The following is a 14,045-nucleotide window of genomic DNA, read 5'->3' as shown; positions in this document are numbered from 1 at the left end:
GGTCAGGAACTCTGTCTGCAATGCAAGGCCGTAATCACATTATGTATTGCACGCCCTCCCCAATATTTAGTTATGCTTAAAATATCCCCCAATATACTAATTTAACAATTAAAAACATATTCCACTCTCTAGCTTGGCATAATGTTATGATCCGTAAGTATTCCCATCAGTTACTGATGGCAGGAATGTTTTAGAATAGCATGAAACCCCAAGCTCACCCACCCACACCTCATTCAGTTGGACTACAGAACATGATTAGGCTACAGAACATGGTCACGGCTACGGCTTTGCTGTAAGGCAGAAAAAATAGATGTAATCTATTGCAGCACAACTTACACATTTTCACCCACACCCAAGGACAATTTATAACAGACAGGTCACATACTAGCATGTTTTGGGAGGTGGATGCACAACCATAGTGGACACAAACTCAGTTTAGTGACCTCAGTTAAGAACTGAACCTTGGTCTGTTGGACCCATGTTGCTGTGAGGTATTTAACAGCTGTGCCACCATGCCACTTTCATTTGTGCACATGTTTTGTCTCTAGTGTTCAGGGCAAGGGCAGTTGTGGAATCTCCAATAGTGAGTACGCATCGTTGATAACTAAGAGTGTGTGTTAACAGTCTAGGTGTGTAATACACACTGGGGCTTTTTGGATGACCGCTGGATAAGTTCCAGTGCGCAAGACTCGGTTAGTTTGACATGTTTATGCGTTCATTCATAACTCTGACGCTGGTTTCGCAAAACTGTGACGAAATCTGTTCTGATTTTAGAAGCTTCAACGCAGCATCGTGTGCGTCTTTAAACTACCATCCCGACAACCGCCCTGCCTCCTTTATATCTCCAACACTGAGAGTGCGCTCTGTGCGCCACCCTGTTCAGTCCCTGCATGCTGCCTCTTCTGCTACTGCTGCACACAGGTAGGAGACACTTGTTCATTACACACTGTGAATATGTCATTAGAAAACCTGCTTTTAAATAAAAAAAAAATCCTTTTTATTGTATTAGATGATTTGCTGTGGTTTTCTTTTGATGTACTACACTTAAAATGCACATTCAATTAAAGTAAACTAAACACGCACTGAGCAGAATCGTCCACGGACGTTTAATGTCACACAAACTACGTTGTCCTTTAATAATACCCTGTAACTTACATTGTAATGTTGTTATTTTGTGATTGTTGTTAAATCTGTAAGGGGATCAGATTTTACACGTATTTTTATTTTATCTTTTTTTCTGTATCGTTGCGCTCGTCGCCAGTTCATTAATTGCAATAACATATATATATATATATATATATATATATATATATATATATATATATATATATGTGTGTGTGTGTGTGTGTGTGTGTGTGTGTGTGTGTGTGTGTAATATGTGTGTACGATATGTATATATCTAATCTATATATTAGTCTATATACACAGACATTTATACTTTTGCACATTTAACCATTTAACATCCTTTTTAGTTAAATATAAATGTGCAAAAGTATGTGTGTGATATATATATATATATATATATATATATATATATATATACAGTATATATATATATATATATATATATATATATATATATATATATATATATATATATATATATATCCTTAGATGTTTTCTCTGCTTGATGCATGCCATAATCATTTCACCCTTCTGAAACAGATTAACATCTTTTCCATGAACACAGGATGTGTCTTTTGACATGGTTGATTAACAAATGAGAAGCTACTCACTGCATCAAATAACAAGCATCATAACTTGTTGCCAGCTGAAAAATAATCACCCATGCAGTAATTATCCAATGGGAGGCTTTTACCTATTTGCTTAGTTAAATTCAGGTGGAGACCTTTTTTTTGGCCAGGTAGTGTGTGTGTGTATATATATATATATATATATATATATATAGTGTGTGTGTGTGTGTGTGTGTGTGCGAGTGTGTGTGCGAGTGTGTGAGTAAAATAAGTCAACAAAAGTACATGAAAAAGCACGTTACTGTCAGATTGTTTAGTTTAAAGTGTTGATGGGATGTGGTGATGATGGGATTCTCCTGCAGGTCTGATGCCAGCAGTGTGGTGTTAATGATAGAAGCACTAGGAGCATCAGCAGTACTCTGTACTCTGTACTACTACACTGATCATGAACATCCATGTGGAAGGACTGGTAGCGATCGTTATCTTCTACCTGCTGATTCTGGGGGTGGGAATATGGGCCGCCTGGAAAAACAAGAACTCGGGAGTGGAGGAAGGAACGGATCGCAACGAGACCATCATGGTTGGAGGAAGAGATATCGGACTGTTTGTTGGAGCGTTTACTATGACTGGTATGTGTTATACATCTACTTTATTACTGTTTTATTAAATGTACTGAACTTTTTTCTGCTTCTGTTTTGCAAATCATACCTGCTTGTGTCTGTAAAAAGTCGAAAATACTGAGTCACACAAATTATGCTTAATAAACTTTAATGATTCAGTTTATTACATTAGTGGATTAAATGGTACTGTCCATACGAGCAAACGAACAATTAACATCAACTTTATGTTTATCTGCTGTGTGAGTGTACCTCAATATGAAGTCTAAATGCCTGTATAATGAGGGACATGTAAGACAGTTTTGACCTTGTTGGACATTTGACACACCAATTATTATTTTCTTGTTGTTATTTATTATATTTTTCTGCTATTATTTATCTAATAGTGTGTAATACAATATAAATAATACTAAGTATTAAAAGTTTTTTTAAATTTTTTAAATTGTTTATTAAATTGTTTAATTTATTTTTCTTTTAGCTACATGGGTTGGAGGAGGTTATATTAATGGCACAGCTGAGTATGTGTATCTGCCTGATTTTGGCCTGGCCTGGGCACAGGCTCCCTTTGGATATGCCATGAGTCTCATAGTGGGTATGGTAATATTAATAATAATAATAATAATAATAATAATAACAATAACAATAATACTACTGTAGTCTGGTTGCTTAAGTATAATTTATTACCCTTTACTTTATCTTACTCATAGTATGAAGTTTTGTTTTATACAGGAGGTCTGTTCTTCGCTAAGCCGATGCGTTCTCGAGGCTATGTGACTATGTTGGACCCATTCCAGCAGCTGTATGGGAAGCGAATGGGCGGCCTGCTCTTCATCCCTGCACTCATGGGAGAGATCTTCTGGTCTGCCGCCATCTTATCAGCTCTTGGTAAGAAATCAATCAATGAACAAGAACTAGAAATCCAGTGCTGTAAAACGAATATAAGGCTTTTACATGGTTAAACATCCAGTTTTTAAAATGTATTTATATGAAAGCATTTATATGAAAGCATTTAGTAAATCGAATTCAATCCGTCAATACAGTGAAGCAAATAGAAAAGGTTTGTAGTATCTGGATCTGCAGATAAGAAAGATAAGAGTTTTCGGAGTTCTTTACAATTTTATACACATGATGATGATGATAACTAGATTTAGATGTAAAAAGTCTAGAACAGCACTGTTAGCGATAGTCAGTTCTGATCTTGAACATGTGTTTAAATCAAGTGTAAAGAAATAGTTCTTTGATTAACTTCTGTATAAGTAAGAACCATTAACAATGATCTCAAAACATATCCCTGTAATAAAAGAGCAAACAAAATGTACTTTTTACTCACTCATAATTCTTCAGTCAAAGCATTTAACTGGTAAAGGTATTAAATACATTTTTACAGTAGGTGACACTAGAAGTTGTCACTAGGCTTGACACTCGTTCCTTAATCTGCATTAAAGTGAAGGAGAACATTGAGTGAAGAAATTTATTAGATTAAAAATGGGTATTTGTTGATGGTCTGTGACAGTGACCATATGATTTAAAGGAGCGGTAAACTAAGTACAATTCTCTGCACAACCTGGGTAAAAAATTTAGCTTTCTAAGACAAAAAACACTGTTCTTACCCTAGAGAACACTTAAAACAAAAATACATTTAACAATAACAAGATTCAATATGGTTTACTATTTATTAAAAAGGCTTAACAAATATCAAAGGCCTAACAAATATCACAATTCACAACTGCCCCTATCAAACTGGTTTGGACTCATACAACGTTACTTCTTTGTCAACAGGAGCAACATTAAGTGTCATCGTGGACATTAACATCAACATTTCTGTAATCATCTCAGCCTTCATTGCCATTTTCTACACACTGGTTGGGGGCATCTATTCAGTGGCTTATACAGACGTGGTTCAACTCTTCTGCATCTTTGTGGGACTGGTACAGTAACCTTATTCAGTCACACACCTTTATTATTGTGCACACACTTAGCTTTTACTTGTATGTTAGTACTGCAGCCCTACATTATTTAAGGATTTGAAAAGATTGGCAATACTTGTAACTTATACTGAAATGATCAATAGTTATAATACACTGAATGACATTTATCTTGGCCATCTATCCTATAGTTAAGCTCACTTGGTCAGAACGTTTTGAAGACATGCTTTAATAGACACAGAAGTCTAAAAAAGAAACATTTAATGTAATTGAATATAATTTAACATTTGTATAAACATTTGTTCAGACAAAGAATTTAAAGTTCATACACTTTATGACTCTCAAGTGCATCATCTGTCACATACAGTGTATCACAAAAGTGAGTACACCCCTCACATTTCTGCAAATATTTTATTATATCTTTTCATGGGACAACACTATAGAACTAAAACTTGGATATAACTTACAGTAGTCAGTGTACAACTTGTATAGCAGTGTAGATTTACTGTCTTCTGAAAATAACTCAACACACAGCCATTAATGTCTAAATGGCTGGCAACATAAGTGAGTACACCCCACAGTGAACATGTCCAAATTGTGCCCAAAGTGTCAATATTTTGTGTGACCACCATTATTATCCAGCACTGCCTTAACCCTCCTGGGCATGGAATTCACCAGAGCTGCACAGGTTGCTACTGGAATCCTCTTCCACTCCTCCATGATGACATCACGGAGCTGGTGGATGTTAGACACCTTGAACTCCTCCACCTTCCACTTAAGGATGCGCCACAGGTGCTCAATTGGGTTTAGTCCATCACCTTTACCTTCAGCTTCCTCAGCAAGGCAGTTGTCATCTTGGAGGTTGTGTTTGGGGTCGTTATCCTGTTGGAAAACTGCCATGAGGCCCAGTTTTCGAAGGGAGGGGGATCATGCTCTGTTTCAGAATGTCACAGTACATTTTGGAATTCATGTTTCCCTCAATGAACTGCAGCTCCCCAGTGCCAGCAACACTCATGCAGCCCAAGACCATGATGCTACCACCACCATGCTTGACTGTAGGCAAGATACAGTTGTCTTGGTACTTCTCACCAGGGCGCCGCCACACATGCTGGACACCATCTGAGCCAAACAAGTTTATCTTGGTCTCGTCAGACCACAGGGCATTCCAGTAATCCATGTTCTTGGACTGCTTGTCTTCAGCAAACTGTTTGCGGGCTTTCTTGTGCGTCAGCTTCCTTCTGGGATGACGACCATGCAGACCGAGTTGATGCAGTGTGCGGCGTATGGTCCGAGCACTGACAGGCTGACCTCCCACGTCTTCAACCTCTGCAGCAATGCTGGCAGCACTCATGTGTCTATTTTTTAAAGCCAACCTCTGGATATGACGCCGAACACGTGGACTCAACTTCTTTGGTCGACCCTGGCGAAGCCTGTTCCGAGTGGAACCTGTCCTGGAAAACCGCTGTATGACCTTGGCCACCATGCTGTAGCTCAGTTTCAGGGTGTTAGCAATCTTCTTATAGCCCAGGCCATCTTTGTGGAGAGCAACAATTCTATTTCTCACATCCTCAGAGAGTTCTTTGCCATGAGGTGCCATGTTGAATATCCGGTGGCCAGTATGAGAGAATTGTACCCAAAACACCAAATTTAACAGCCCTGCTCCCCATTTACACCTGGGACCTTGACACATGACACCAGGGAGGGACAACGACACATTTGGGCACAATTTGGACATGTTCACTGTGGGGTGTACTCACTTATGTTGCCAGCTATTTAGACATTAATGGCTGTGTGTTGAGTTATTTTCAGAAGACAGTAAATCTACACTGCTATACAAGCTGTACACTGACTACTCTAAGTTATATCCAAGTTTTATTTCTATAGTGTTGTCCCATGAAAAGATATAATGAAATATTTGCAGAAATGTGAGTGGTGTACTCACTTTTGTGATACACTGTATAAGCTACATTAATTATGAACAATTTGAGTAGAAATCCACAACTGAGAACTTAATCATGCAATTTGAATGTAGCCTCAGTAAGATTGCATAGCTACTCTAAAGGTACAAGGGATGTATTCAAATTAGCAAATTATCTGCCTATTGTTATCTATTAAAATATGTAAGTATACATGTAACATACAGTTCGAATAAGTTATATGATTAAGCTACAAATAATTAGAAATTGGTAAAATGAAAAATACTTTATAATGTTCTACATTCAAACAGTAAATAAATAAAAAGGGTTTTTTACTGGTCTGTAGTGATTAAAACAAAGTAAAAATACTATAAAAGTAAAAGTAAATTAAAAAAACAAAACATTTGTATTCTTCCTTCAGTGGATCAGTGTCCCTTTTGCACTGTCGAACCCTGCTGTGTCTGACATTGGCTTGACAGCGGTGAAGAAGCTCTACCAGGATCCCTGGCTGGGATCGATCAAAAGCACAGATGGATGGATGTGGGCGGACAACTTCTTCCTTTTGGTACGTGTAGTTCACTTGCAGACAGAATGATCTGTAAATAAAGAAATTTGGTATTTTGTAATTTGCAATTCTCAGTGCAAATGTTCTTATTTAATTAGCTGAAATTATTATTAGACCCTTCAGATTTTCTTCATTATTGTTTGTCACGCTATATGGTTTATGATCCTGATTTAAAATACTGTATATTATGTCAAGGAAATTTTAAACAAAAACTGAAATAGCCATTTTTATATTAAAGAAAATGTTGTAGGTTTTAGTATAATAATCGTCATCTCTTCCAGAATTTCTCATATTTCACACCGTAGTGTGTTGCTAGTTTAGACTTTTTAACGTATATTATTTCTATTATAAGTTTGTTTGTTCATTTTCATCCATGACAACGTAGTTATTCATTACACAAGATTCATCAGTTCACAAGGTTATATCGAACACAGCCATGGACTATTTAGTGTCTCCAATTCACCTCACAGGCATGTCTTTGGACTGTGGGAGGAAACCGGAGTAAACACGCAGACACGGGGAGAACATGCAAACTCCACACAGAAAGGACCTGGAGATTAAACCCAGGACCTTCTTGCTGGGACACGACAGTGCTACCCACCTAGCCACTGTGTCGCTATTATAAGTAATAAGTAATGATAACAAACAGGGCTGGTAGTAATTAAACTGGATGTGTCTATTGTAAATTGACCCAAATTACTAGTTAACTTAAAATGGTTAACTGTGTCAGTAATGGTGCAAATACTTTTAAGTGGCAGCTAATACTGGAGTGACTGAAGTAAATGATCATTTTAAATAATGTATTTTGTGTTTCTCAGGCTGCCTGTTTACAGCTCTAAAATCAATTATGTATGACAAATATTCAAAAATAGATGAGATCTGGAGGGGGGCAAATACTTTTATGGCACTATAAATAAGCACCAGAATGTAATTGGCTTTTGTAACCTATTCTAAATGAACAGTACAAAAACAATAAAGCACGACACTGTTCTGATAGAAATGAAAATGTGATATGTATTTTTAAATGTCAAGGACTCGTAATGGAATTGTACAGTAAGCAATTCTGAACTGTAAGAAAGCACTTCAAATACACGAATGCTTAAATGTTTAACATAAATAACATCCTCTAAAATATGTAAATAATATTTCTCTGCCTTATTTAATTCAATTTCTAACTGTTAGGTCATACTACACTGAGAGTTTAAAAAGGGACCAATGTACCATCCCATAACTCGGTCGTATGATCGTATGAAGTGTATTAACAGTCCTAATCTGTGTCTACCAATTGTGTTACCTGTTACTGTTGTTTTTTAGTGTATTGCTTTTTGCACTCTGCATTGACATTGCTATTGTTGTTTCCAGATGTTGGGGGGAATACCCTGGCAGGTCTATTTTCAACGAGTTCTTTCTGCCTCTTCAGCTACTTATGCCCAAGTTCTCTCCTTCCTGGCTGCTTTTGGCTGCATCATCATGGCCATTCCCTCAGTCCTGATTGGTGCTATTGGGGCCTCCACAGGTAAGTTAAAATATTTAACTTAAAATAATATATGTCCTAGAGACCCGTTCAGTGGTGGGTGTTTTGTCTGGAAGTTCCAAATTGCACAAACAACAGTTCTAACCAACCATATTAGTAGTTGTTGTGCTAGTAAAAAATCCAGCTAGTGGGAGGGCATGGGCCATGTGTAAACTGGTAAAACAAATAACATCCCACCGCTTCGTACTGAATTTTAGTTGGATATAAAATGATTATTTAAGGACATACTTTGACTTTATTACAAAAAATAATACAATTAAACTGTCTATTTAACTAAGCAGAATACATCTTTAACCATAAAGTTATAACATTTCCACCCATTTTGGCCCTGCACATCAGTATAAGAGAAAAAACTCCCAAAGGAGACCTCAAAACCATATCCTTCAAGCAACCAGTCACCCCCTGCTCTTGAGTTTACACTTTGATGCCTTTGTTTTCACCATGCGTGCCATCTCCCTCGACTTACATATCAATCATTTAACAAAGCCACCCAGGTGAGAGCCATATTCTACTATACTATCTTCTCAGGCTTTACATCCTCTTCCCTGCTTAATATCTGAGCCACTGGACCATGAGTGTGCTGCTAATGATGTGCCAGATGCTAACCCTCACATAGTCTGATTGCTACAGTGAGGTTTCTTTCTCTGAAATGAACTCTCACAACGGGGAGGTTTTTCCCCTGACTGTACTGACTCAGGGTGGTGGGTATGTTCCCCTCAGATCTCTAAAGAAACATGTAAATAACAACAGCTGGTCTCCATTTATTATTAAGGGCTTATCCAGTTAACCATGTGAACTCTGTAAATATTACATCTAAGCTATAAGCCAGAAGAAACACCTTTATTCGACTGATTTTTTTTTACCATCAAAGACCCTGTGACAAACAAAGCTATTAGGAAACACTGGTGAGGCTCTAGCTGAAGTGGCAATGTTAATTTGAGATCTAATAAAAAGCTCCCATTTCGATTTTGAAAGCACTATATTAGACAGAAATAGCAGTGAACAAAGTACATTAATGCTCCTTCCTTTAATTACTGTTGTGTCATGGAATTGAGGCAGAATGGTGGTACATTAAGTATAGTTGGTACTGCACGACTCCAAGAACCTTGGTTTACTCCTCTCTTACTCTTCCCAGTTAGTATCTGTGTGAAAGCTGGATTGTTTTCTACATGTCTGAATAAATTTCCTCAGTTGATATTTGCTAAAGATGAATAAATAAAATAATTTTGCTACCTTAGTATATACTGTATATTCTCAGGGCTTTTGGTGCCTTATAACTCCAAAAAAAATTGAGCATGTATTTATTTGGGTTTTATCTGTGCATTCACAGAATGTCTCAATAGATGAACTGATCCCTGTTTAGGGTGTGTTCCTGTTTTTTCTTTTCAAATGGGCTTTAGATTAATTCCAGTCTAAAGATTTAGTGCTCTTAGTGTTCTTGTCACACAGCAACAGGGACCTAAGTAATTGTCTATAAAGCTTTGTTCATGTTAGAATACTCTGGTATTCTTGCATCTAGATGGAAGTACAATGACACATACATAATGTAAGTACTGTATGTGATGTAACTGATCATGTGTTCTGTGGGCTGTAGCTAACAACGCAACATGGTAACCAACTCTTCACTTTTACCCGTAGACTGGAACCTGACTTCTTATGGACCCATCCCACCCATGATGAAAGATGAATCAGAAATGATTCTTCCAATCGTCCTACAGCACCTGTGCCCATCCTATGTCTCCTTTTTTGGGCTGGGGGCAGTGTCTGCCGCAGTTATGTCATCGGCTGACTCGTCCATCCTTTCAGCAAGCTCAATGTTCGCAAGAAACATCTACCAGATGGCCTTCCGTCAGTCGGTAAGCACCCAATCAGAAAGCCCTTAAATAAATAGCACGAGAACTTAACATGTTAATTGCTACCTTTGATATATATTAATATTTACTCAGTTGTAAAAACAGTTTAAGAGCCTTTTAAATTAACCTAAATTTCTGCATTAGTTACTCAGTCTGTCCTGTAGGTGCATGTGAATTTGTAGGCATTTATAAAAACAACTTTTAGAGGAGTTTTTAATTACTTTAACAAACTGTGTAAAACCAGGGGCCTTCCAAACACCAACTGAATGATAAAATAAAATAGAATGCCTTTATTTGTCATATACACACACAGTTGTACAGTACAATAAAATTCTTTCTTTAAATATCCCAGCTTGTTTGGAAGCTGTGGTCAGAGCGCAGTGTCAGCCATTGTATGGCGCCCCTGGACCCAAAAGGGTTAAGGGCCTTTCTCAAGGACCCAACATCAGCTGCATGGCAGAGCTGGGATTCGAACTCTCAACCTTGCAATTGTTAGCCCAAAGCTCTACATACTAGGCTACCAAAAGTTTAAACCTTTGGCAGAAATAGTTTTACCTTCATGATTTACCACTAGTAATTCTGGTCAAGGTGGGACAGGCTTCCCTGGAATAACTAGGCACAATGCAGTAACACACAACTGACAGGGTGCCAATCCCTTCCCTCTCAGACATAGCCTATAATGTTGTTATGTAGATGCCTGACTGGTCAATAGTACTGCTGGGGGTTTACACCGACTAGGCATTACATTATGACCACTGACAGGTGAAGTGAATAACACTGATTATCTCATCATCACGGCACCTGTTAGTGGGTGGGATATATTAGGCAGCAAACATTTTATCCTCAAAGGTGATGTGTTAGAAGCAGGAAAAAGGATTTGAGTGAGTTTGACAAGGGCCAAATTGTGATGGCTAGATGACTGCGTCATCTATCAAAAGTGGTCCTAGGAAGGAACAGTGGTAAACTGGTGACAGGCCCATGGGCATGTGGTGTGTCGTGTGGTCCGATCCATCAGATGAGCTACTGTAGCTTAAATTGCTGAAGAAGTTAAGGCTGGTTCTGATAGAATGGGTCAGGGCTGTTTTGGCAGCAACACAATATTAAGAAGGTGGTAATAATGTTATGCCTGATTGGTATAAATCCTGGATCTCAGTGGTAGAGGACTAATTTACTGTTGTGCCATCAAAGGAATTGCATAAATAAGTCATTTAAAATTATATAGAGAGATTTTACATGATGCAACAGGGCGATTAAATTTATTCTTAACAGAAATGTCTAAAAAGAAATGGTAGCCTAGTTCCAAAATTACTGCCCATAAGTTACAAGCTTTATGAGGCTTGTTACATCCAATAAATTTGGGTTTACAAACTTTATCTTAAATCAAATCAAATCAAAGTTTGTTTTTTGTCACATACATAGTGGTAGTAAAATGCTTTTGTAACTGTTCGGCCACACTAGTAATTGGACAAAATATGTTACTACAAAATAGAAATGTTTTTAATATGTAAAAAGTGTAAAAAAAATCTGAAAATTTTAAATAAAAAACAATTTAAAGTAAAAAAAGGGAAACAATCTATATCTATATATTTAATATATAATAGATAGATATGTAATATATGTAGATATTCTATACATATCTATCTATCTGTCTATAAAGACCAGACAGCTATATTGGTTGAGCGCTCGAATAGCTTGCGGGAAAAAGCTTAGTATAGTTCAGTATTTTTGTAAACTGTGCAATAAAATTGCTGTAGCTGTCATTTCTGATTCTTAGTATTTTGCCCCTCTAGGCATCAGACAACGAGATTGTCTGGGTCATGAGGATCACAATCTTTGTTTTCGGCGCTCTTGCTACAGCCATGGCCCTCCTGACAGGTACAGTGTACGGTCTATGGTACCTCAGCTCAGACCTGGTCTACGTCATCATCTTTCCTCAGCTTCTCAGTGTCCTTTTTGTCAGAGGCACCAATACCTATGGCTCAGTGGCAGGCTACATCTTTGGTCTGTTCCTGCGAATTGGCGGTGGTGAGCCATACCTCAAGCTGCCTCCTTTTATTTACTACCCTGGCTGGTACTATGTAGAAAAGGTCCACCATACCACTCAAATGGTGGAACTCTTGGTGATGCAGAGGTTTCCCTTTAAAACAGTCTCCATGTTGGCCTCTTTTCTGGGAAATGTGGCCTTCTCTTATTTATTTAAGTATTTGTTCGAGAGCGGCATCCTGTCAGCCAAGTATGACTTCCTGGATGCAGTGGTGGCCAAACACAGTGCTGAGATCATGGACAGGACAACGCTGGTAAACAGGAACATCATTGGGTTGAACGAGATGGCACCAGCACGGCCGAGGCTTAGCGTCACATTGGCTGGAGCCTTTAGCAGGAGGGAAACCCTTCCAGAAGAAGAGGAGGAGGACTCCAGCCCAGAGTCTCCCAGTCATGAGAATGAGTAAATACCACTGCCTTTTTAATCAGGACCATGGCCATGACGTGAAGGACAGTGCCTCTCGAAATGATGTGCAAGAACAATGTGGACTTTTTTTTGTTTGTTTAACCATGTAGATTGGATTTTTAGTTGCTGCTAGAGGAAAAGAAGACCTAAAGTAACTGGATCCTTGTCTGGAAAAACAATAACAAATGTGGAAAAAAATACAACAAACCAGTAGGAACAGGAACCAGACAGTTTGCTGCAGGTTCTACAGGTACGTATGAACCCCGAACTCCTTTTGCTTAGACAGACAGAAGCCTATATACTGTGACTACATGTTGATTTTGAGGCAATAGCAATATTAATTTCTCTGAACCTAATCCCAGGTCAGGGTCTATTTACGAAACAAAAACACGCCATGCTTTAGCATAGAGAAAAATATATAAGGTACTTAATGGCAGTAGTCTATGTTAGATATTAGAAGAGTTCATCTCAATGGCCTGTCATAGCACTGTTTTTAAAATGAGAAATAAGCAGTTTGATTACTTAAGCCAGTTCATATCCAGATCTAGATGACGGATCTAAAATGTGCCATAACTGTGAGATAATAATACATCCATGACAAATCTACTTCATGTTTTGTGCAGTATAAAGCAGATTTGAGAAAAAAGGTGTGAAACGTAACGTTGCAACTGCCTTAACTAGCTGCAGAGCTGAATTCCAAATGGCTCCCTGTTCTGTACAGTGTGTCCTCTATAGCTGGCTGTAGACTATATAATTTGATGATAGATAATGCAAGACAATAGGTCTGTCTGAAACTGCCTAAGTAGAGAGAATTTTAATAAAACATTGAACTTATAAAGCAGATTATATAAACACACTACTTAGACAGCGATTATGTCGACTGTCCCCGCAGTTTTAGCTTACTAAACTAACACAGACAGCCTGAGGCCATTCAAACCAATGGACTGAGGCGACACAACCCACCAGCATTCCAGCTAACATCAATTAAAAATCAACAATTAAAAATCAATAAGAAATATTTGCATTTAAAAAGAACAGCGTTCATTTCTCTGCATCTGTCAATCATATTTGAAATTCTTTGTGAGAAAAAATGCTGGGATTGTCTACACTGCTTAGGAAGCATTGGATGCTCTCTTGTTATTCAGTGAGATTATCAGTCAGAATAAGGCATCTCAGTAGGCAGCATTTTAAGGTATATAAGAATTTAGACAGCCGTATGATGATGTAAAATGCTATTTATGTGGTAAGATCAGTAGGTTTTCAGACAGACCCAATGACTTGCTTCAATCAGCACATCATCAATCAGCTAATTTTATTCTTGCATAAACGTAATAGAAAAATGTTTACCCAGCCATTAATGTCTCCAAATAAAGGTTAGAAGGATACATATTACACTTTGACTATTACCATTTTAGGTCACTGTAGGTAAACAAGAAGGTTTTCCTACATGTCACATCCTACGTCGTCCTCCAACTGCTGATTTTCAAACCGA

General features: G+C 37.8%; 1 protein-coding gene across 1 annotated transcript; it reads left to right on the top strand.

Moving 5' to 3' along the window:
- Window positions 1–2,139: 2,139 nt before the first annotated feature.
- On the top strand, window positions 2,140–12,572 carry slc5a7a (solute carrier family 5 member 7a). The gene is made up of 8 exons (XM_063010557.1): window positions 2,140–2,323; window positions 2,790–2,903; window positions 3,041–3,196; window positions 4,091–4,239; window positions 6,574–6,717; window positions 8,080–8,233; window positions 9,890–10,107; window positions 11,895–12,572. Exons 1-8 carry the CDS (start codon window positions 2,140–2,142, stop codon window positions 12,552–12,554), a joined length of 1,779 nt encoding a protein of 592 aa, XP_062866627.1. The 3' UTR covers window positions 12,555–12,572.
- The last annotated feature ends 1,473 nt before the right edge of the window (window positions 12,573–14,045 follow it).

This window comes from Trichomycterus rosablanca, chromosome 15, assembly GCF_030014385.1.
Source record: "Trichomycterus rosablanca isolate fTriRos1 chromosome 15, fTriRos1.hap1, whole genome shotgun sequence".
Lineage (NCBI taxonomy): Eukaryota > Metazoa > Chordata > Actinopteri > Siluriformes > Trichomycteridae > Trichomycterus > Trichomycterus rosablanca.
The sequence above is the reverse complement of the archived record's forward strand: the minus strand, read 5'-3'. Positions and strand labels throughout refer to the sequence as shown.

Bases quoted from the DNA above. Each gene is read 5' to 3' on its own strand.
- slc5a7a (XM_063010557.1), top strand. From the start codon at position 2,140: ATGAACATCCATGTGGAAGGACTGGTAGCGATCGTTATCTTCTACCTG. The intron at 2,904-3,040 runs GTATGGTAATAT...TGTTTTATACAG, and splicing joins TGCCATGAGTCTCATAGTGG to GAGGTCTGTTCTTCGCTAAG. The intron at 10,108-11,894 runs GTAAGCACCCAA...TTGCCCCTCTAG, and splicing joins AGATGGCCTTCCGTCAGTCG to GCATCAGACAACGAGATTGT.